This window comes from Phasianus colchicus, chromosome 20, assembly GCF_987193195.1.
Source record: "Phasianus colchicus chromosome 20, bPhaCol1.hap1.1, whole genome shotgun sequence".
NCBI lineage: Eukaryota > Metazoa > Chordata > Aves > Galliformes > Phasianidae > Phasianus > Phasianus colchicus.
In genome coordinates, this window is record NC_143455.1 from 2,931,186 (window position 1) to 2,956,559 (window position 25,374).

The 25,374-nt window shown below is 45.6% G+C and overlaps 2 protein-coding genes across 2 annotated transcripts in view; one reads left to right on the forward strand and one right to left on the reverse strand.

Moving 5' to 3' along the window:
• The window catches only part of COX10 (cytochrome c oxidase assembly factor heme A:farnesyltransferase COX10), a 96,233-nt gene that overhangs the window by 13,419 nt on the left and 57,440 nt on the right, over positions 1 to 25,374 (reverse strand). The window contains exons 5-6 of the mRNA XM_031599182.2: positions 22,608 to 22,678; positions 2,741 to 2,973 (exon numbers count right to left, since the gene is read on the reverse strand). Of these exons, the coding sequence (XP_031455042.2) occupies positions 2,741 to 2,973; positions 22,608 to 22,678 (304 nt within the window). The remainder of the gene's footprint in view (positions 1 to 2,740; positions 2,974 to 22,607; positions 22,679 to 25,374) is intronic.
• Positions 1,180 to 2,101, forward strand: LOC149915352 (uncharacterized). The gene has a single exon (XM_090122034.1). The coding sequence runs from the start codon at positions 1,181 to 1,183 to the stop codon at positions 2,099 to 2,101; it is 921 nt and encodes a 306-aa protein (XP_089978160.1). The 5' UTR covers position 1,180.

Sequence of the window (25,374 nt, forward strand, 5' to 3'; positions counted from 1 at the left end):
AACAAGCCCTAATTGTGTCAGAGTTGCTGCTGAAGAGATCAGTGTTTTATGAGAGGCGTAAAAAAAGTTTCAGTTACTAAAATAGAAATTCTTGTTTGCTTTTCAAGGAGTGGGGGAAAGAAACATTAATAACTTAAAAGCCTAAAAGTGACCAATTAAAAAAAAACATCAATAAATTAATTTCCTAGGATATCTTCTGGCTTGTGGAAAGACAGTAGTAAACACATCTGGGACTTTTCCATCTGAAAGCTCCCAACTCAAAAGTTAGATCTAACTCTATGGGTTTAATACTGAAATTATAACACAGAATCCCAGAACTGTAGAGGCTAGAAGGCCCCTCAGGTCACCCAGTGAAGCCCCACTAATGCAGGTTCCCTACTGCAGGTTGCACAGGAAGGCATGAGCAAACAGCCTGCAGTGCTGTGAGCACCTGGTACAGAAAGGAACCCAGACAAAGACATTGCCAGCACTTGGTACTGCATGAGAACCAGAACAGGACAAAAAGTGTGTCTCAAAAATAAATACACGGAAGAAGGATTTGCGTGGAGATAGGAAAGGTGTGCAACCTTTATTTTCCCAGATCTATCACCATCACAAAGGGCAGTCACTGAATGATGAGGGTGATAATGATGTAGGCCCAGCCTGGTGCCCCACTGCACGCAGCCCTGCGCTGTGAGGTCACCGACCAAGGGGCTGTGACAGCAGCGGGAGACGGCTGTGACCTCACTGAGCCTCCCTGCAGAAACTGGGGCGCGGCAGAGCCCAGCATCACTCGTGCCTGGACTCCGGTTGAGCGCAGCAGCGAGACTTGGAGGCGTGAACGAGAGTTGGTTTGGGCCGTGCTGTGGGGCTGCCGGCAGCAGTTCCTGGTGCTCAGCCCGCGGCATCGCCAGCGTTCCCCCGGCCCTGCCTGGCTCAGGCAGCCGGGGCCCCGCGGGGTGCGCTTGCAGCAGCGGAGGTGAGCGGTGCGGGGACACGGCCCCGGGGCGGGCGGCGGGGAGCAGGGCCGGGGCTCGGTGCTGAGGGACCGGGGCATCGCTGCTGCCGCTGCCCCGGGGACAGCGAGTGACCGCGGCCTCTTCTCTTTTGCAGCTGCCGACAGCTCCAGCCCGCTGCAGCGCCACTCAGGGGAGCGGCTTTCCCACCTCGGCTCTCCCCAGCCCACCGCACACCCGGGGCCATGCAGCTGCCCTCGGACTGGACCTGCCCCGTCTGTGGGCAGAACCGGGACGAGGCGGCCTACGTGATGCCCTGCCTGCACCAGCTCTGCTTGGGCTGTGTGCTGCGGTGGGCAAAGCAGCAGCCCACCTGTGCTGTGTGCAAGAAGAGCATCGAGGCCATCCGGTACTCGGTGTGGGCAGAGGAGGATTACCTGGAGTGCCCCATCCCGCAGCCTGCAGAGCACTCCGAGGAGGAGCAGGAGCAGCAGCAGGGCACTGCAGAGCCGCAGCTCGAGGCTCCCGAGCACGGCTTCCCACCCCAGGTCAGGGCGGACTTCTTCCAAGGACATCCGGGAGACCTCGAACCACTGCTCCGGTGGCTCCAGCAGGAGCTCGAGATCATCACCGGAGATGAGTGGTGGGAGGTGATTGCAGCGCGGACCGCTGTCATGAACCTCCTGTGGACATACGGGCTGGACGAGGATGCCCTGATCCTGATGTGCGAGTCACATCTGGGAGACCGCACAGAGCAGTTTGTGGCGGGGCTCATCGACACCGTGACGGCCCTGTACGGCCCAGAGCTCCGCCCGCGGCAGGACAGCCAGGCTGCCCGTGAAGCAGGAGGGCAGGACGGCCCCGCGGCCACCCCCAGCCCCGCCGCCTCCCAGCAGGAGCCTCCCGCCTCCGGCCCGGGCCGCTCCGCCAGCCCTGCGGGCCCCGGCGCTGAGCAGCTCCCCGGCGTCCCTCATGGGGGGCCCGAGCCCCAACCCGCCGCCCCCGTGTCCCCGCAGGAGCCGCAGGAGCAGCCGGGGCAGGCGGCGGCAGCGGGCCCCTCCGCCCAGGGCACGGACCGCTCGCCTGGGGGGCCCCGACGCCCCCCGAAGAGGAGGGCCAGCAGCTGCCCCCCGGATTCGCCCCCGTCCCCCAAGAGGCGGCGCTAGGCCGGCACCCACTGCGCTGCTGAGCACGGCTCGGGGGGTGGGGGAGAACAACAGCGATCTTGGTATATTTTTAAAGATGATATATTTTATTCCTTTATTTTAAGGAAAAGTCTCTGTGTTATTGATGACACTGCTGCAGTTGCTGTCCCTATCAATGTAGGTTTCTCCTGGCCGTGGGAGAGGCCACAGAATCCTAAGTTGATTTCCATTATCAGAAATCATACTCCATACTGGAGCATACTCCAGTTTGGGCACCACATTGAGATGGATGAATGAGATTGGTATTTTCTTCCGCGTGAACCACACTCCTCTCTTAATATTCTTTTGAATATGTTCTAAACACATACTGTTTAGGACATATTCTTTTACTATCTCATGTATGCTCTTAAATGCCCCCATAAGAGGACTGATACCATCATGCCTATTTGTTCAATCGTCATGCTACTGTGACGTAACAATATTTTCTCATGCTTTTACCATAATAGCTGTACTTCTGAAGCACTACCAGGCCAACAAGCAGAAAGAGCAGAGCTTAAGAAAAACCATTACACACTGCCTTTTGTTCTGGTATTTTTAGCTGTCCCAAAGGCAAAACTAACAACCGATTCCCCGAGATGTCAACATGGATTTTCCACTTACCAGCATCAAGGCTTCCAGTCGCTGCCGTCCAGCCCATGACAGGGGGAATGGCTCCGACGACAGCTCCCACCCAAGTGTTGGCGATGCTCATTCTCTTCATGGGTGTGTAACAGCAGGTGTACAGGAATATGTTGAACGCTCCAAGAGCACCGGTGAGGGGGTTGACCCCCATGGTCAGCAGGGCAATGCCTGGCACACCGCAAGATGCTGCAAAGCATACAGCAAGCAGGGGGCTGCGGGAGGAGAGCAGGGGTTGCATTAGAGGATGATGACTGCATCTCTCCCTTTGCACTTCTTCCTACTCCCCTAGAAAGCTAACATTGGATTTTTGTTATTTTTTACGGATTTTTGTTACTTGAGATTCTCACATCTGGCTCCATTGTAGGGCATGCCTTTCTAAAATACTATCTTTGTAGTGTCACAGAATCATAGAATGGTTGGGTTGGAGGGGACCTGAAAGCCCACCCAGTTCCAACCCTCTGCCCTGTGCTGGTTGCCCCCCGCTAGACTAGGCAGCCACAGATTTGCCATGAGAGGTTATTCTCATACTCCTCACTGCTGTGTTTGCCAAATAAGTTTAAGCTATGGAGGTCAACGCAATCGGTGCTTTCCAGCAGATCATTTTCTTTTATTGTAATCTTAGTAAATTTTGACCTCTGGAAATGGCACTCAGTGTTCAGAGCCAGGATTGTAACTGATTGCAATTTTCCAAGGGGCTCTTTGGCTGAAATACAACAGAGTTAGACACAAAATGAGGAAGCATTTAAGAGGAAAGGAGCACATTCAATCATTTTGAAATTATGCTAACAGAAACAAAGTAATTTTTGGCTTTACTGAAAATGACTGAATTCTTTGCGTTGCCATTTAGCTTACAGACTGTGCTAGGCAGTGGTAGCACAGCAAAGCCACTCTGGTAACAAAACCAAAATTAAATCTTATCTTCTAAGTGTGGAATTAACCAAAGATATTTCAGGCTTGCCTGAAAGAACCAAACAGAAAAAAGATGCTAATTATTTCTGTTGATGCAAGAGCTCTACAAGCTCAGGGAAAGTTGGAAACTGTTAAAATGTGTAAGAAAGTGGTTGAAGCTGTGTAAACTTCTGCTAATAAGTTCCACAATAAACATCCAAACACAATGAACAAGGATTTTTTGTTTGGCTACCAAAACCACATTCGCGGGCAGCAAGCACCATGATGAAACACAGAGGAAGCTTTATTTGTGTTCCTTTGCATCAGGTCAACACATTTGCTGCTGGTGGAGATCTCTTTGCATGCACTTGTTCAGGGGTATCTGGTAAAGTGGGATGAGAACTAAATGCCACTGAGAGAAATAATTATGGAATCACAGAACGGTTGGAGTTGGAAGAGACTCTTAAAAGCCATTTGGTCCCAACCCCTGCACTGAGCAGGGACACCCACAGCTCCATCAGTGCTCACAGCCCATCCCCTGACCTTGGCTGCCTGCAGGGATGGGGCATCACTGCCTCTCTGGGCAACCTGTGCCACTGCCTCACCACCCATAGTGTATATCCAACCTAAATGAAACCATTTCCCTTTGTCCTGTCACATCAGACCGTGCTTAAGAGTCTGTCCCCTTCTTTCTTACAGCCTCCCTTTAGATACTGAAAAGTGTGGGAGACCTCTGGAAGGGAGAAAAATGCCATTAACTGAGCTGCATTAAATACACACTTTCAGTCATACATATAAGAGCAGAAAATAAATGCTGGCAGCAAATGTCTGCGTGTGAACTTTAGCTTTACACATTTGTCTCATTTAAAACTATGTAGCCTTTGTATTCTACCATCACTCTACCCTCTGGTCAAATCTTTAACCCTAAAATATGTGTTGCAAACACTGCTCCAGCCTCATAAGGAGAGTTTGTTGGTGGGGATGAATTTTATGGGAGTTTTATCAACCAAAAAAACCTACTTTTTTAAAACCTTCATCAAACCAGTACTGTATGAAAATCCTAAATAACCACAAGAACTACAGCAAGCAAATCTCACACCAAAAATCTGCCTCTGATTCAAATTAAATTGACTGAGCCAATACATCCCAACACAGGTAATAGGGCACATGTACACCCTGGTGCTGGCTGCGGGCAGGTTCCAGGCAGGAACAGATGGAGCAGGGTGCTGCCTGGCTGCCCAACAACAAATCAAGGCCTACAGTTTGAGAACATACTGCAAAGGGAGCCAGGAGGTGCTGTGCCCTTTGGGTTTGCAGCTAGCAGTGCTCTGCTATGCAAAGGCAGCACAACACAATCTGCACGGTGAGGTGTCTCAGCACTGACTACAAACACGGCTCCTTCTGCGTGTTGCCCCTCTATAGTGAAAGCCTGACTGGTTTTGGTTAAACAAATCCATCCTGACTGATTGCTGAATAAAATAGAGCCAGACGTACAGCTGAGCACCAGACTGGCACAATGCATGCACTGGAGGTGACAAAAGACCAGCGGGACCCTCAGAACTGGGCACTCCCATGGGGTGCATGTCCTCAATGAGGACTCGGTTTGACCCAACGCAGTGAGCTCTCTTCTCACTAATCGAGAGTGAAGACTCGGCTGCGTTCCTCCAGATGAAAGGCCCAGCGTGCATCCAGAGCTGGTGATGAAGGGCTGACACCAGAATTTAATCACGGAACCACAGAATCACAGAATGGTTGGGTTGGAAGGGACCTTAAGGATCATCCAGTTCCACCCCCTGCCGTGGGCTGGTTACCCCATACCAGATGAGGCTGCCCAGAGCCCATCCAGCCTGGCCTTGGGCAACTGCAGGGATGGGGAACCCACAGCATTTGATAAGAAATTCAGTATTTCCTTCATCCCTTGCTCAGGAGATGGGAGCAGAAGCAGGGAGCACCAAGCCATGCTCACCTCAAGCACTGCTTCCCTGCAGCACCAGCAGCTCCGCAGGATCTGACTGACAGAGCAGGAAAATACAAGATGTGGCTTTAGCAGAATGGGAAGGTGAAATGACAAGATTCCAAAGAAGTTGTTCACCTCCTTGTAAACAAACCTCCTTTTTGTTTCTCATTTCTTTAATTTTTGCTTCTTTTCAAAAGGAGGTTCCTGAAGGCAGTTTGATTTTTTTGTTCAATGTCTGTACATTGCTCATGATCTCAGAGGAGGGCATCAAGTCAACAATGGCCGTTCTTCACATGCAGTTTTAGACACCTTGAAAGCATCCTATTTTCTACTTCTCTCCAGTGTTTCCTTAAAACCAAGGAACTGTAAAATCCTTCTCAAAGAGTAATTGTCTGACTGACAAGGGCCTGCACCATGAAACTCCAACTGAGATCAGAAACTCCAGCTGTGATCTGATGATTCAGCTTTGTTATTTCTGCCCCATAAAATGCCTCGGCATTACAAAGACAACACACTCAGAAATTAGGACCTTGCTTTCTTGGTGATACATGAGGCAGAATTCAGCTCACTCTCCCATAAATACATCGTACTGATAAGGACTGGGAGATGTAGAAGCAACGCCTCATGGGGAAAGAGGCAATATTTGAGGAAAAGGCAGAGAGTTTTCAATTATTGGAGCAGTTCTTACTTTTGTGTCTGAGAAGACTTTAAGAAGGAACACTTGACCAACTTTAAGTCACAGCAGTTTAAGGGCACCCTGATTTCTAACAGTTGATGGTCTCCTAGGGACCATGATACATCTCCTTGCTCACATAAGATCTGTCAGAACTCCCATATGAGGTATGATGCTCACTGGTTTGGCACACAGTTCCTTGCCTGCACCTCACTGAGACAGCACAGGGGATGAGGATCCCAGCGTGCAGAAGGAGGAGGGCTGTGATGCTGAGCTGTCACCAGCTCTGTCACCACGTAAGGTCCACAAAGTCCTCCTAGGAACGCAGGTACAGGGGACTCCAGCACCAGGAAATTCTCATGCAGCATTGAGAATGGGCTACGGGGTCTCTGCTGGTTTCCTTCATCCCTAAACCAACCCCTCCAGTAAGTGCAAGCTGATGACAGACGCTGGTACATAAGCCTCATTTCACTTGGGCGTTCACTTATGCTGAGGGAATCACTCCCATGGGAAAAAAAAAAGGCAATCTTCCATTGGAAAATTGGCCAAGCAGCTAGCTGGGAAAGCAAACATATTGAGTAAGAAACTGGGTTTTATGATGGATTCTTGGGAGGAGTTGGTTTCAGTTATTTGACTGATTAAAATCAGACTCTGGAAAAATACTGCAAGTGCCAAATGAGTTCTCTGCACATTTCAACGCTAAAATACCCACGTATGTCACCACATACGACACCTCCTCCAGGAAAACCAAAAACCGGTGGTTCTGCCTCATCCCTCTTCTCTCCTTCATTGAGAATGCAAATGTCCAATAATACTGCTCACAGACACTGACATTCAGCTAAAAGCTCCTGAGAGAACTTCAGCTTGAGCACCGAACAGCCAAACCCCACCGGGTCCAAGGAAAATTTGCTGAGATCTCTCCTGCTCAGCTCACCCACAATGAACCCATCCCAGTAACGGTGCCCAGGAGAGGACCCCCACCCATCGCACTGCTGATGGTGACGTGGGCAGCACAGCAGCCTGCTGTGATCCATGAGCAATAGCAGCATCTTTGGATGTAGGTGACACTTACAGATGAGCTGGTTGCACGTATCAAATGATCTCACACACGTGTGTGTGAAGCATGATTATTTAATAGGCTCCAGAGTCATGGCTAACAGTACTTATTGACTCTCAGTGTTACTTGGAAAAATGAAAAGGGGAAAACAAATTAAAGCATTTGCCCATCTATAAAATTAACGTATTATCTTACCTATTTCACAGCAGCATTAGCAAGCTTAATGTGTACAAGATCAATAGCTTCACTACTGTGCATGCTCTCCCATGCTGCCTTTGGCAAAGCATTTTGGGAAGATGGTCATCAAAGTACTGATAGGACCACAAATTAAAAAAGCAAAATAACAAATTTAAAAACAGTGGTGTTAAAAACCACAAACTACGTAAAATTTCCTCTCAAAACATATCAGCCTTCAGAAATATGACAAATTCCAGTATCAGCATCTAACACTTGGACGTGGCTCTGTGAATACACTGACACTCAGACACAGCACAGCCATACCACGCATTCTGAATAGGTGCTTTCAAGCAATCAGCAGTTGCATGCAATTCATGTTCAGATGTTGTGTAAATACATAAGAAACTTAATTTGTGACCTTGCGTTAATGGGAAATTGGGCACGCAGAATGTATTTACATTAAAGTGAAAGCTTGAGTCTAAGTGTCCATTTAAGACCGCCTGCATATTTTTCAGGTGAAGCAGAAGTGCTTATGTTCGAAAATTAGATTCAAAGCCTAATACAGAAAGTAATAAAACAAATCCTCTCTTCTCCCTGTCTGTCAAAAACCTTTTATGGAAACATCATCCACTTCCAAAATAGCAAAGTGGGAAAAAAAAAACCAAAACAGATCAAACAAAACAACAGTGCCCTTTTGTTTAGTGCAGCATGCACAGAACACCTCAGCAGACTGAAATGTTTACATTCTCAGTTGAGTATTTTGTATTAGACCTTATTACAAGGCCATTCTGTCCAATGCAGGATGAAGACCCAAAACCAGTAGGAGGAGGGGATGGTGAGAAATGGGATGCAGGGAACAAATGCCCCACTGACATTTCGCATCACCCTCCATCAGGACAGGGAAAGGAGGCAGTAAAGGTGAGATTGATGCCTCAGACCAACCTCAATATTGTTACTCTGGATGAAGATTTCAGTTGCAAAGAGTGTCAAAACAATCTGCTGCAATAAGAAGAGGAACAGCCGCAACCAGGTTGGGCTGAAAATAGTGGGGCTCTAAGGGAGCCACTGGCAGAGCAATACCAGCCCGGTCCGCATCCCAGAGGCTCCATTCTGCCATCTTGGTCTGAGACAGAAGTCCAGTGCAAGAATGCTGCTCCAAAGCCATAATTAAAATCAGATTTGGGGAGTAAGCATCATAAGCTACTTATTATTTCTGGAATGGGTAGGTACTAAAAATGTGCCCAGACTCCTTGCCAGCCCGGCTGACAGAGGAAGCCCCTCTTCCCAACTTTTTCCAGGTCAGCAAGAAGCTATTCAGGCTTCTGAAGCCAATTACAAGCTCAGACAAAAGCATCGGGCTGAGGTTTTTGCATTTTCCAACAGAAACAAGAGGTTATACAAACTGAAGTCTCGTCCCTTTGGCCATTCCTACAGCCATGAAAGCTGACTCCATGAGAGAGGATCCACAGAACTCCCCACTCCCAATCTACCTGGCTCCATTCAGAAAACCACCACCTCTGCACTTCTGCTCGTCTCTTGGCATCTTCTCAGCTCCTGTGGCCAGACAACATGAAGGACTGCCAAAAACCAGTCCAAAAAACCAGTGCCAGGGTGGGATCATCACAACTGCCATAAGGAGCTCAGCTATGTCTGGGCCACCTCCTTCAGCCTGCAGATTCTTACTTTTTATTTATTTCTTGAAGGATCAGAACTGCTGAACCCTCCTTGAAAACTCTTTGAGACCCACCAAGAGGATTCAGGAAGGCCTCTGAGCCTCGCAGCTACAAGCAATCCCACCTCACTTGGAAGGAAAGCAAGGAGCCGAGGACGTTACGCACTGCAACAACATATGACCGTATAGAAGCCTTCCTGCTCCTCTGACTTAGGTAATGGGGAGGGAAGTCCGTCTTTTTCCAGCACACATCTGGACTGCGTTTGCACAGTTTCCAGCCCTGCTTCCCCAGATGCCTGCAGCCAGAAGCGGGGCAGCCTTCTGGCACTCAGCTGATGGCAAAAAAACGAGCCAGAAAGCTGCAAAAGGCAAATTTTGCCCCGAATAGCAACGGTAGCTTCCCTGAGATGATTGTGATGGGAGGTTAAAAAAACCACTCCGACAGCTTCGAAGCTCAAAGCAAGGAGCAGATCTTTCAAACCCAATTAGTAATCATGGCAGACAACTGAATGATGGCAATCTACCAACAGCGAAATTGAATTTTAACTTTCCACACAAATCCTTTCAGGCTGCATATTTATATATTTAGTAATAAAAACCATATTCACGACCATTGTCAGCTGTAAAAGTTATATAGTAATAACAACAAAGCTAATGGAAACTGAAACTGGAACAACGCTGCCTGGCTCAGTAGCTTCATCATGAATGAATGAGTGGTGATTTTTCTAAAATGATTTTAATTTCTCTGCAAAAGGTATTAAATTCCAGAAGAGCCCTTCGGATAGACGGGGGGATGCACCTGATAGAAAAAACATCCACACTCGGACCTGAGAGCCTAAATCAAAGTAGTGCAGCGTGACCCCAATCAGTGCAGCCTTGAGACAGCACATCTTTATTTCATACGGTGCTTGAAGCATGACTAACACAATATTTTTATATGCAGCGATAGCTTTCAATTACCGATTTGATTCGTTTCGCGGAATGGTATTTTTTTCCAACTAAAAAATAGCTTTACACTGATCTCTTGCTAGACTCCTTTCTTCTTTCATGTAGATTTGATTCAGCATCAGCTTCACTGAACACCCGTGACCTGCTCTCCCCTTCCCAAACCACCCTCCATGGCTACGCTGTGGCTGAACAGCATGAAAAGCGTCCAGACCTCCTGATGGAGGTGCTCATATGTACCCATTTGTCCTCTCTCAGTCATGGAAGAAAGTTTGTGACTCATGACGAGGGCTGGAGGATGATTTATTTTAAAATTAAAACATGAAACTTTTTAATTGGGAATTTGATTTTTTTTTCCTCTCGGCTCCAAGCACCAGAATATGGACTTGTCTATCATTTACCACCAGTGATTGACAAGATGTCCTTTAGGAGGAGCAAATGAATGGGGCATTGTCAAATCTCAATTTTCATTCCCTTAATGAATTACTCAATGTTAAACCTTAACTAGCAGAGAAAAGAAATCTTCATTCTGCCAGTGATTCAACCTCTGGTCTGCATTGTGAGCAAATTCCCAGCAGGCATCTCATCCAAAAAGCTGTGTTTCTGCAGCACACCACATTCTGCATGCACTGCAAGAAGTGCATTTTATATCAATTTATGACATTACCACAATTGTCAAGATAGTGGGAAGCCACTCGTTGCAATTCTGCCTGCTGATGTTTTTGTGACTGGCTTTTTGCAATGCAGTTTCTAGGGGTAATGATAAGAGAGATGCTGATAACCTCCTGTTGGACTGTATTGTTCCCCACATCTAAATAAATAAATAAACATACATATATATGAAACTTTCTAAGAATGACTTCTAATGCAAAATCTGAGCTGAAGAAGAACCAGTCTGAGAGGGGGTGCTTCCAAAAGCCTGATGAGCTGGGTTTGGGGCAGCCCTATGTCAGGGGCTCTGACTGCCATCAAGCACTGTCTCTTGCTGGAGGGTTTACAGCCCTAAACTTCACACACAGTGCCTTACGGTGCACATCTCTTTGACGAGAGCTGCCCATCCAAAGGCACTGAGACCTGACTTTGTCATCGTGGAGGTGGTTTGCAGGACACTGGGAAGAGCAGCAGGGCCATGGGGCAGACCCAGCACTGAGCCATCTCTGGATATCCCCAGGAATGCCAGAAAGTGAGAACTTTGGCACTCACAGAGCTGAGTGATGGATGAACAGCATTGCTGGCTGGGTGCTGTTGGGGAGCTGCTTTCAGGAGTTTGGGCACTAAACTGCCAAGCAAGCTCTGGCTTTGCTATCCAATATACTTGTTCAGAAGCTTACTTAGTGTAAATAAATAAAATGAGGATAAAATATCCCATGTCTATGTCAATTCGTTTCTCTCCCAGTGAAGAAACAACCCATGCATGGAGCCCAAGCCTCACTGTCAAGGCTGTGTATCACTGTTGTTTAAAGGAGTAATTGACACTGTATTTTAACCAAATTGGAGGCAATTAGTTTCCCTCGCTCCTCAAGAATCTGAGCTGCAGATGTTCTGTCTCCCTTGCCAATGTCGGGGACTTTAAAACTATCATAAACAAACAGGGCTAATTTAAAAGAATCATTTCATCTTGAAGGACACATCCCTCTTTTTTACGCTCGCATAAATCAAAACCGGTTCAATTGATTTCACTGGAAGTTTCCACGAAGATGCTACGTTCATGCTAACGAGAGGGCGTTCAGCTCAGCTTAAAATAAGAAAAACTGGAGTTCCACCCTCAGCATGGGGCCTTCTGAGCATCTCCTGCCCGTTCCACCAGCCAGCTCCATGGAAGTGATGCTGGGATCTGCTCCTCCATTGCTCCAATGTTTGAGACTCAGCTGAAGGATGGAACCATAGCAGCCCAGCTGTGGGATGAGACAGCCTAACACAGCCTGGGAACACTTGCAGTTTATTAACGGCGCGGTCAGACAGAAATAAAACTTTTTATGCTGCCCTTTGGTATTAAGCAGAAACACCAATTGGGCTCCATCACTTCCCTCAAGGTAAAAAAAAAAAATAAAAATGAAAAGAAGCCCTACTTCTCCAATGTTTATGCTCTCATTACGTTTGCTATACACAGCAGAACACTAACCATAACAACCCTGAGCAACCCCGCCGAGCGTCAGCACGCTCCTTGTTATATGTCTCTGTTAGGTAGGAGTGAAGGGGTGAATAATAATATTCACAGCTTCCCTGCAGTCACAAAAATGTAAATATTTTGTTAAAGTGCTTACAAGACAAACCCACAGTAAATTTGAAAAATGTCCCCCATAATATTTAAACTAAATCCTCCTCTTTAACCTAACAAACCTAACCTTACAGCATGGCAGTTAAGTGATCCATTCATTTTATTTCAAAATCTCAGTTCTCTCTCTGTGTAAGAACCAGAGGCCAGCTGACAAACAGACTGGATAATATGTTCTCTCCAGAAACATTTTTCTGTGATTTAGAGTGATTAAATCTAACACATGCTGCTGCTTAGCCCGCAGCCAATGCTTAGAAAGCAGCGAGTAAAGAAGTCTCAGGTCAGCTCTCCATCTCATTGAGATGGAAAAAAATTGAAGTTCTAGAGTATGAATCAACACGGTCTTCAAAAAAGGATCACTGACTCTAAACATGTTCCAGGGAGCAATGAAAATGAAGGAAAGAAGTTATTCAGCACATCCAGAGACATCTGGGACGATGGATGGCAGCAGGAGGAGGATCCATGCTGCAGACATCATTATGTGGAAGAGTAAGTGAGCAGTTGAGATCATCAAATTGCAGTTTTAAGATCCTACCTTCCTATCTGCAACTCTATGAGCATGCAGTTGGTATCTTGGATCACTTTAAGTGTTTGCTCCGTATCCCCTGACAGGTGAAATTTCTTCTGTGGAAATAGGAATATTTTCTTCTGTGCAAATAGAAATATTGTGCAAGAGTAGAAATTATCCTAAGAGAGAGATGTCCACAGCACTAAATGCTGTAGAAAATCCAGGGAAGGTTACTGCAAAACATTCATGAGGAAGATCCAGAGGGTAAATGATCAGCAGAAAAACCATAGAATCATAGAATGGCGGAAGTTGGAGGGGACCTTAAGGATCACCGAGCTGCAAACAGCCATGGGCAGGGCTGCCAACCACTAGGTCAGATGGCCATGATGGACAAAGATGAACAAACAACATGTGCTCAAGCAGGGCAAATTATGTTAAGAGTTTTTTCATCGTATTTTTCTATTTCACTGCATGCTAAACGCCATGGTTCTGACATACCATCGCCAAGCACTTCCACCTTCAGCACTGTCAAATACAGCTCTCACATCATCCCTGAACGTGCCAATAAAACTGCTTGGTTATGTTCAAACATAGTAACTTAACTCCATAGATTTAACAGCAGCATAAAGAAAAGTCCAGCAGATGATAGGATATAGGGAGGACTAAGCACAGAACATGCTCCTAAACCACACCTGGGTGCAGCTGCCTCTCTACAGGCTTTGTTCTACCACTTTGGGTTCAACAGTGCCCTCTAAAACCAGCCTTTTCTTTTTTTTTTTTTTAGCTATCTTTGACACTGAGAGCAGAGAACAAAGAACCTGTTCTTGCAAATAAAAAAAATAAACCCCAAGAACACCCAGTCTCAGCAGAAGGTGCCATGAACACGAACACTGCAGAGTCTGCAAGCCACTGCTACAATGGAGAACTATTTTCCAAGTTACTAATTCAGTTTTTCAAAAGCCAAACCTGTAGTTACCTTTCCAAGCTACCCGTTCTTTGCTAGTTATAATCTAGATATGCTTGTATTCTTAACCTAATCTGAAATTCTGCTAGGATCGATGGCACTGAGAATGTAAAAGATAGCAGCAAAAAGTGTCTCAATGGTCCACGAGAAAAAGGTGTATAATACACTGTAAGAGAACTGAAATGAGTGACTGAGGTGGCAGGCACCAACAGAAAGGAGCACAAATGAAGTCTGCAAGAGTGCTGGGAACACTGGGCACGATGCACTGATGGTGCTTCAGGGCAGGTGAAAGAGCCCCAAGGTTATCCACCGAGAACAGAACCCTCAGAGCCTTCATTTCTGCTGCTTAGCAAGCTCAGAGGTAGGGCTCCTCTTCCCTGCAGTACAACTGCACGCATAATGCTGTTGGGAAAAGAACCTTAAGCCAAAATCTCAACTATAGAAGAAAGCTGAACCAGAAGTAGAGGCAGCCTACAAGCATCTTCTCAACAAGGAACTACCAGGCACCACGGCAAAGCTGCTGCTTTCCATGGGAGAAGGAATGGGAATGATCACGTTTTGGGATTCCTGCATTATTATTTTGGCATCTGGAGTTAGATTTTACAAACATTCAGATAAAATCAACTTACACCCCTATACACCCCCAGAGAGCACAAAGGTAATACTGTCACACACAGGCAGCACTGTGAGTCACTGTGGCTCATATTCCTTTACAGCATGATTTAGAATACAAAAATCCTGTGATTCCAGGACCCTAGCAAAAAAGTTTAAATAAAACAAATCAAAGAAGTTCCCTGCATTATCTTAACCTCAGGAATGGCACTTTTCTGGTAATAAGGACTAAAGAGCAAGCATCTGTGCTAGAGAAGCTAATTAAATTGTAAGAAAAACCTCTTTTATATCTGGCTTGCAAAGTCGATAACATGTAAATTATAACTTGTGTAAGACATGATAAACTCTGTCCTTCACAGAAGGAAATGCACTTCTAACACGACTTACTGTAAACAGATCTCAGGGTATAGCAGCTCCTAATCAGAGGCAGCTCTGTAATGGACTTGTTGAGCAGTGACATTTCCTCCGACACTTGGCACCACGTGAATAATGATGCTGTTGTGGTTAAACCAGATAAGGTTTAATACTAATAGACGGAACAAAGTGCGGGGATTCTGACTGCATTAAGCCAAAATTTACAAAAATGAACCTGAAATGTTTGACAGCCACGAGGAAAAAACTGTGAATGAGTCAGAGATAGGATCCTGAGGCTTTAAACTTCATTTTGCTTTGTTTGTGCGGCGTAAGAGGAAACATTTTAACATCGCCTCCGAAGAAAACCACTCCTCACACATTCCTCACAAAAGGAAAAGTAAAAATCAATGGCTCCAAGCGTTGTCCTTCGGCCATCCCAGCGGACAGCAGGGGCACAAAGCAGGGCTCTGCCCCTCAGCGAGGAGCTGACACGGGGGGATAAGACATCTCCATTAGCAGCGCTCCCTGTGAGCAGATGGAGCAGCTATTTAGCCAAATGCACCGTGACTCCTGGTTTATACATGAGCATCTGGGATGCTTCCTAACGGGAGGCAGGGCACAATGTCTGCCGATTTATCAACTGTTCCGCGCGCAATTAAGGATTCTGATAAATAATTTGGTCGGTGAAGGCCCCTCAGCTGAACTGAAAGGCAGCAAGGCGTGAGGGGTCAAGTGTTTCCGCGGGATTTATATTGAGCAAACGGAGCTGCCTACAAAGGAATGCCCGCACTGAGAGCTGCAGGGCTGCTGGGGCACAGGATTGCACCAGGAGCTGGCGGGTCCTTCGCTGCAGCTGAAACGAATCCGAACGCGATGTTTGTTATTGAAACCACCCTCCTCATTGCCTTAAGAAACAAAACAGAGATGTAGTTAGAGCCATATAATTTCCTGCTAATACACATTTTGATCTAAGGATAATGTGTGGTATCACCACTTTCCCGCGAGCTCTACAAAAGGACTCTAATACCTCAGAACCATTTAATCAACATCCTATGCAGGCAGTGAATAGATAATTGAAATATAAGTACTGTCATCCATATCCCCCTTGGGAAAGTGACACAGTAAGCATTATATCATTCCATTAGTCCACCCTTTGATGTGGCTTCTATTCTCATCAAACTGTGTTTTAGCCTCGAGGTTTCTCCCCCCACCTCTCCGTGATGTGGCCACGCCAGAAATGAAGAGAATACCACGCTGTTCAAAACACACCGTGTACACTTCTACAAGGACTTGGACATGTCACAAGCACAAAGCTGCCTTTTTCATTTCTTGTTTACCAAATCCAGTCAATGACAGCTTCTGGAAAACAGGATGAAAATAAACAAGGCAGCCAGGAGGGTGGCGGTGGCAATGGAATGCATTTACTTGTTTCCAAATAAAAAAGGTTGAACTACACGCAGGATAAAAAATGCTTGGAAAGGCTGCTGTGACGGTGTCTGCTTTGAATCGTGCCCTGTTTAAACAAGAGGAAAGCCTCCCACTGCAAAAAGAAACATTTTTATCATTCGGAACCATCTCAGGGCAGTCCCTTTAAAACGAGGTATTTTCTAAACAAAATATCGGAATGTTTCCCTGCGGGGAATGAGCATCCGAGCTCTTACAGCCATTTCCCTTGAAGAACTGTAGATTTATGGAGTTTTTGTTTTATTTGTTTTAACTCAAATACGAGGAAAACCTGTCTGAAATGACCACCCAAGGGAGCAGCCCAAGCAGCTCAGCAGGGGCTGATCTCTAAATGGGAACCAAAGTCGTGCTGAAAGCCTCGGGGAGATTTCAAACCACTGCTTTAAACCCCAGGGCTGTCTGTGTGCTGCGTGCAGGTCTCAGCACAGCGCTCATGGATTTCCTCTCACTTACATCAGTGGAACTCCACCAGTTCCAGCGGAGACGTTCCTGATTTGCATTCGTGTTAGCAAACAAAGAAATCAAGCTAATTACCCCGAATTACCAACAGTGATCATAGGAGATTTTTTTTCTATTCTTTTTAATGCACTTTCTCAGCACGGAGTGCTTTTGCTGTAGCAGCAGTAGGTCTGCTCCACGCGATGGAAGGAGAACTCAGCCTCATGCGCTGCCAGACAGCAGGCTCAATGAGTTTCTGAGTCAATAGGAAAGCCTGACATGCTGCAATTTCCTATCAGATAATGAAGCTTCAAGTTGTATTTGCAGTTGTCACCAGAGCTCATAAACATAAGCCATCAGCAAGAAATATTACTGACTTTGGAGCTCTTTTTGGTCTGATTCTTCAGGAGTTTATCTTAGAGTTAAACTGACCAAAGTCAACACTGCACTCAGAAATGTCAACAAGTGGGAAAAGCATTAAAGTCTCCATTAATTGCTGTAATAATTAAGAGAGGCCATAAGAACTGAGAAGCTCGTATTCAGAACACAGCTCCTTGTTCATTGCTTAGTGAGGGAGTTAATGGGATTTCAGGACGAAAATATTTACCAAACAACATGAAGATTTATTTCTTTTGAAGCATCCAAGGCATTATCTGTGTTGTGCCTTCTGCCAAGTTAATAGACTTAAGCTTCTTAATTGCACAAGGAAAAGCAACTTGAGAGAGCAAATATTTTGCATAAGAGAATACAGTTAAATACCACAGCATGTTAGTCACATATTGAAAAAGGCAACCTCCCAGCTGCCCCTGTAGGAAGCAGGGAATGGGACTCCTGGGAACAGGAGGCTGTGGATGCCCCATCCCTGCAGGCATTCAAGGCCAGGCTGGATGTGGCTCTGGGCAGCCTGGGCTGCTGGTTGGCGACCCTGCACACAGCAGGAGGTTGGGACTGGATGATCACTGTGCTCCTTTTCAACACAGGCCATTCTATCATTCTGTGACTCCGCTCTCCTGAAGCCCCTGCAGCCTGAACCACTCTGATGCTGCCAGCACAGCCTGGGTGACACCAGCCCAGAGGTGAACCAAGAGAGAAATCATGGCCTCAGTCCCAAGGAAAGGCTGTAGGAATGGGTTTGGGAATAGCTGCAAAATGCTGCAGGGGCAGAACGGAGCGGCGTTGACACGGCTGTGAATTAGTCAGCTATTTAGAACACGCTGTTTGATGCTGGATATGGAAATTTCCCCCCTGTTATTTTTTTTCTTTTTGTTTTTAAGATGAAAAACTATTCCTGTACAACTATTAAGTTTTTATGAGTGCTTAGTGCAGCAGATCCAGCAGCACTGTAAGTTCATAAAAACAGATGCTTTTTAACAAGTGTGCATGCAGCTCCGTGTCAAACTGCAATCAAAACTGTCATTCTGTACAATGTAATGGAGCAGGACACTTGTCATAGTAGAGGCTAAGCTCACTCAGCTACTGCAGCTAATACTGGAGATTTATTTAAATTAATCTGCAGGAAAATTAAATCCATTACTGTAAGAGGCAAGGGAATAAATCATACCCAACAGGAAACTAGAAAAAGCTGCTGCCATTTCAGTCCAATCTAAGGTTGCGTGAGCACAGCGACTTCTTTCTCGTCAAGAGCATAAAAACAACCCATAGCAGGAAAAATAATATCAGCTGTTGTTCTAATGCAAAACACAAATACTATGCCCGATGAGTTTAACACTGCGGCCAAAGTAGGAGGAACATCTGAAGCTGTCTGCATTTCCAAACAAGACTCAAGGGTCAGAGGAGGGGAGGGGACGTGTGGGCAGGCTGGAATGATGGATGGCGTTTAGTGGCATGCTGTGTTTGGGTCTACCCGTGTTATTTTTGCAACAGGATGTCTCTGATTATTCTCTGAATAGAGAATAAGGACGGTTACGTCTCATTGCTCAGAGGGGCATTTTTTCAGAGCCCTACCAATTAAATAGGATGCTGGAAAGCAAGAAGTCAATGAATTATTAGGTGCTGTTTGTCACAGACCTAGCAAGAGTGTCAGAATTTTCCCAAGGGGCACTGGCAGTGGATTTGGGGTGGGCAGAAAGGTGTGTGCCCTCCTCCCAAATGTACAGGAGACCCCAGCTCTGCAAGGCCCATTGGCAGCCCTGCCTGGATGCTTTGCCTGATGTCAGAGCCAGGCCAAAGCATTTTATAGCAGGGACACACTGAGTGCCTGGGTAACTATTTCAGCCATAAAGTTGATGCAATATATATAGGGGGCTTCATAAAGGACAGAAAACAATTACTTTCCCAAGCTGCATCCTTCCTGAGAACTTTGCAGAACCTGCTCCTGGCTTGCAGGGTGCTGCTGCCTGGTGTGACAGTTCAGCTAAAGCTGCCTGATAGAAATGCCCCCTGAACCTCAGAGGCTGTGGTGACACAGACACCCTGCAGCACAGCCCTGCTTCCTTGAAGCATGCTCAGGTTCCTCAGTGATGCTGAAGGACCCCACCAGCCCTCAGCAAATTGCAAAAGAGGATCAGCTGTGGAACCTTTGAACTCCATGAATATGTATGCAAGTAAAATGAGCACCAAAAAGTGTTGCCAAGGTAGGTTTGGTTTGGTTTGGTTTCTCAACTAAAGGCTTTAGACAGAAACGGAAGGAAGAAACTTTACAAGGCAGGAGCACAAGTCTTATGAGGAGTGGCTGAGGGAACTGGGGCTGTTCCCAATGGTCTGCAGAAGAGAAGGCTCAAGGGAGACCTCACTGCTCTCTCCAGCTCCCTGACAGGAGGTTCTGATGAGGTAGGGATCGGCCTCTGCTCCCAGATAACAGCAATAGGATGAGAGGTGATGGCCTCAAGTTGTGCCATGGGTTCAGGTTGGATATTGGGAAAAAATTATTCTCTGAAAGAGCAGTGATGCGGTGGCACAGCTGCCCAAGGTGGTGGTGGATTCACCATCCTTGGAGGTGCTCAAAAGCCATAGAGATGCTGCACTGAGGGATGTGGTCACTGGGCAATATTGGTGGGGATGGGCTGACAGTAGGACATGATGATCTTAGTGGTCTTTTCCAACTGTAATGGCTCTATGGTTTAGTTATATGGCAGCTCTCTTAAACCTAACTAAGCCCATTTAATCTTTGCTGAAGCTGCAAGTGAGGGCCGCAAAGCCAAACACATGGGAGCAATTTCCCTGCTACAGAATGACACATCTAATGAGCCAGTTCCATGAGTTAGCTTAGTGGAAAGGAAGAAACGAGCTCATCCAAGGGCTGGATGACTCAGGGACACTGAGGTCCTCATGCTAAGGGTTGATTTTTGGCCCAAGTTCTGAAAATCTGAGAGTTGCCTACAAAAGAAGCCCCTGGTTCCAGTGCAGCTTCTCACTGGGCATAGGCTCACACCAAAACCACCACTGGAAGCCTTTCCAAAGAGGTGCAATGAATCAGAACTAGGCAGAGTGAAGGACTCCTCACTATTCAAAAGGGGTCTCAGGCTCAGCACTGGACTGCACAAAAACTGGCATGACCCTGCTACCCATCCTGCACCAGCTCTATAACAAGACCTGTGAGAACTAAACAACTAAATAAAAGTAGAGAAAGAAGGGAAGAATGAAAAATTAAGGCCATTACATTTTATTTATGAGCAGTGAAAATGAGCGTGGAATGTAAAATGATGCCTCGTTTGCACTGCATATCACAGATATGAGTTTAAAAGGTACCAAACACCTCATGATATGAAACAGAGAAGAAAATATCAAAACTCAAATGACAGACACATTTTGGACAAGAACTCTGTGTGTACCCCAAGCTCATCGAGTTCTTTCCCCAAGGTGAGATATCATTCTCTTACCTACAATTTATCCATCTCTGTCCAGTCTGTTCTTGACTTATATAAGGATAATCATTTAAGGGTCTTATTTAACCAGCCAGAAATGAAGGAGTTCAAGGAGCACCAGGGAATACGTGGCAAAAAATAACAAGCTTACATCACTTGCACTGGATTACTCTCCTCTGGCACACCGCAGAAGAAATAACACCAGTCATGGTCTGCATGCTCAGAAGTCTCCAGGGAATTAGGTCGGCATTATTCAAGGTAAGTGACACTTTAAAGAACTTTAAATTAGCTGTTGACAGTCAGGTAGATAGATTGACGAGTGATTACATGAAGTCCCCAGCATTGCCATTTTGTGGTGAAAGTAAATATGAAAGGGAGGAAAGCAGAAAATATGTTAAGTATGGTTTTGTCAATCTGTGATGCAGCTGGGAGACAGCAAAGTTCATCTAAAGATGCTGGAAACTTCTACAACTAATTGCTTTCTCTAAATCAAGAGTTGTCAGAAGGTTTCCTGGCAGAATCACCACAAGCAATGCAAGTACACAATGTCCCCAAAAAAGGGAAAAAATGAAAGGAAAAGTATTCCTCCATCACCTTTCTCCCTAAGTGAGAAAGCATCCCTGCAGGCATTCAAGGCCAGGCTGGATGTGGCTCTGGGCAGCCTGGGCTGCTGGTTGGCGACCCTGCACATAGCAGGAGGTTGAAACTAGATGATCGTTGTGGTCCTTTTCAACCCAGGCCATTCTAAGATTCTGTGATTCTAAGTGGCTGCAGGGGAAGCCAGCGCTCCGCCTGGTGCTGCATGGAGCAGTGCCCCTGAGCTGCACAGCTGAGGAGGACACTGCATGCACAACAGATGTCCTCACTGCAGTCGTCCCTAAAATATGTTTTTAAATAAAATTAAATCAGCTCAGGCATCTGTAATTAGCACCATCTTCGAGAACAAACCAGAACGAGTTTATTGAAGCTCTCTAACTATTTACAGTGAGAGCGAATTTACCCTCAAGGTTCACTTTACTATTTTGTCTCAATTTTCTTGTAATTTCATCCATCACAATTTTTTTCAGTCTTCCAAAGGTGATGGATAAAACACAGAAATAAATAGGACCAACTGTTCGCAGAAGCCTAAGGGAAAACAGAATTTTGTTATAAATAATCCTTGGCACAAATCATGGAAACGCAATACTAAAATTGTTTGTTGAATCATTTATGAATTGGGCCCTCAGTTTTAGTTTGCAAATAAGTTACAGTTTTTGTTGACGTTCTTTTTCACTTTGCTTTTTTAGCTGGGAAACGGCCTTTGAGAAGCTGAACTGATACATAATGCAGAACAGAGTGACTGAAGGATCTTTTTAAGGGAAGCACTACGCAAATACAGCACTCCTGGATTTAGATACAGGTGATGAGAAGCTAAACGATGACACTTGTACAAGACTTTCTTAGATAACACCAATCTGAGTCTCATTCCAGCTTTACATGTAGAAAAGGCAACGACAGCACAGTGCACTATAAAACCACTGAAAAAAAAAGGAAGATTTTTATGCAAGTAATTTTTAGCAGCACCTCTATGGGATGGTTTCTAGAACTGCTTGGGAAATGACATCCCAGGAGACTCAGGCAAATGCATGTGGTCTAACAGATAAAGTGGAGGGATAGGAACAGCACACCATCTCATGTTCCTTCCAAGATGGGAAGTTTTGAATATTTTTTGTTATAATCCAGTGCAAACCTTCAAGGGAATGTAATGACACCCTGCTGCACTGCCTGGAGTCTGGTCACACGAGCAGGAGCACACAACAGGAGTGGAAGGTTTGCTTTCTTGAGGAATTTGGGATTGCAGAGGACAGCTGATTACCCAAACACCTCACATGAAAGTCACAAACATGAAATAGTATCAAAGAACAGAGAGATGCATTTCTTTTGTCTGCAAATTGCTATTTTTCCTCATCTGAAGAGAGCAAGAGAGACACTTGGAGACAGATAAAAGCAATATTAAGACCCAATGCTCATTAGCTGGAGCAGGTGTGTGCAGCCTTACCTGATCTGTCCTCGCACCAGGGGTCTGTTTTTTGTCCTGTTCATATTCGAGTCAAACGGAACCTCAAAGAACTGTAATGAAAAAAAAAGAAAGGGAAGAATCAAAATGAAAGGATGCCGGAAACCGTGCCACGCGTGGAATGCCGTGTCTGCATCTGCACGTGCTTTCATCTCTCGTTTTTGAAGGTTCAGAAATGCAACTAAAATGGCAAACTCCTTTTATGGAGCTTTGATAGTCTGCAGTAATACTTCTGGCATCCCTTTAGAAAGAAAATCACCTGGAGGACAAAAATAGTTTGCAGAAGTCCCCAAAAGTTCCTTATTTGAAGCAGAGGCTGATTCCAAGCTCTCGACAGGTTTGACAGAGCCTTTGTGCACACTGTTAAATACACACATACACAACACGCAGCTCTTCCCCCGGATTTATAACAAGACAAACAGCCCTCACCAATGTCGTGCTTCTGATATTTTAAAGACAGATGCCTTTTTTCAAGATCTAACATCCGAGAACCTATAACCCACCCCAAAACCCATCCTGTGAAATGCAACCCCAAACTGCACTGAGCTCCTCTCTTGGGCAGCAGGCAGCGAGCACAGCTGTTACTTAACAGCACAACCCAATCTGACTTTAAACACTGGCTATGGGAACATCGAGGCAGCACTATCAGCACACTGCAAATTCCTGCAGGCTTCTGTAGAGCCGCTTCACAGAAAATGGCACTGGAAAAGCTGAGTGCGGTTTTGGTGCAGCAGCATAAAGCCGTTTCATTTTACATGGACAAAACAGCAATAAAAACTGAAATATATATATATATATAAACCCCACCATACTTCAGAGATTCACCAAAAGCTATTTATAGGCAGCGCAATATGTATTTATAGAAAGGATATCTTCTACTGACGTTATGTCTGAGGTTTTGGGGAAGGAACCCAATTACATGAATGTGTAGGAAAAGCAGCACAACAGATCAGGATTTCAAGCCACCAGAACGACGACATGTTGAGCAGTCAGACTGCAGATGGATTTAAGGTGACTGCTGTATAAGATCTACGTCACTTCATCAAGCTGATGCATCCTTTCACAAGACAAAAGACAAAGTTTGCAAACGTCCTGGCTCTGACAGTGCCAAAATCAGTGCAAAAAATGAAATACTCATGGATTTTGTTTCATTCGTATATCACAAAATTCAAAGCATCTCCCACATTTATCCACACAAAAAAGTATTGCTGTGAAGAAATGATGGGATTAAAGGAAATCATAAAGGTTTTTGTAAGGGCAGTGCTGAAAGAGAGATCTTCAGCTGTATTCCTGACAGCTCTGCCATTCCCAACACTGAGGTTATAGGAAAATCCTGCTGTGTGTGTTCAAGCCCACATGCTACAGTTTTTCAGCTTGAACACAACTTGCCAACAGCGTGCCCTAAAGCCAAAGAGTTCAGCAGTGGGCATCGCCTTCGTATTTTGAGATGCTCCTAAAAGTGCCCAAATTTGGGAACAGATGAGGTGGAGAAAAGAAGAGGAGGAGGCGAGGTGATATCACTGGCATCCCTTGGCCATGAAAGTCCCAGAACATCCCTGCTGTGAGCTGCCCAGCCCAGCAGCACCGAGCCCCAAGGCACCAATGCACAGCAGCTCTGAGGTGTGGGTTGGCTTTGCATCACTGCAGCAGCGCGGTGTGAGTGCTGGGGGTCTCACAAAGACCCTCTGTACAAAATGGCAACAAGTACACCCAGGGAAGTGAAAGCATTCTGTTTGGATTGGAAGGCAGTGATTGCTTCTGACAGCTCAGCATTTTGCTAATGGGTTGTTTCACTGTTACATTTCAGACACAATTATGCTAAATGAAGAAAAAATATCATCTGACATCAGACTAGTAGAGCAATGCAAGGGAAAATTCTATAGAGTGAAAGTCTTTTCTTTCTCTTCCGAAAATATTTTGGGCTGTGTGCAGTTTTGTTTCCTTTTGTTGGCACAAACCTCCCTTATTTGTATTTGCACTGACCGCCCAGAGCTGACGTCCAGCTGAAACCTGGGCACACACAGAGATCCTGGCTCTTAAACACTCACAGCTGAAGGTGTTCAGTGTGCAAGAGGTAAAACTACAACAGTGTGTAAGTTTTAAACTCCAACTGAAACATAAGAAGGCAGAAATGAAGAACAGTTGGATGCTCAAGACTGTTGAGAGAATTGAAAGATGTGCATTTGGTATGATGTGACAATACTGTATCAGCTTATGACATATTGCTGTATATTTTATATAGTAGTTGACCCCTGAATAGAACATATTTAGAACAAGAAACTTCCCTCTGAGTGAGGCAGTCCCAAAGCATCAGTCCCTGCTGTACACAGACATCTCTGCTCCCAGAACTAAGATTACTGCATGGCTTAGGTCTGAGCTCCTTTGCTTTTCTAAATCTGACAATCTGAACAATCTGTTATGTCAACTACACGCAAAAAATTACACATCTCATTGAACAGCAGCTAAGAAAAATCCTTTTATTTGTAATGGCCCGGATTCTTTCACTGAGCAAGTTGTGATTGCATGTCAGCAAGATGCCATGTATCAAACTTGCTACATTTTGTTCCCAGATGTTTGACAAAATTCCCTCACCGCTTGGAATTATTTCCCCTGATATTCCAGGAAGATGAAGAAGATGTGCATCTAAAACATCACGCCGCAGGAATGAAAGAGTGAACTCAAACACACTACGTCATGCCAGGCCAGCACAGCACTGCCTGCTTTCGCAAACAGTGAACTCAGCAGCACG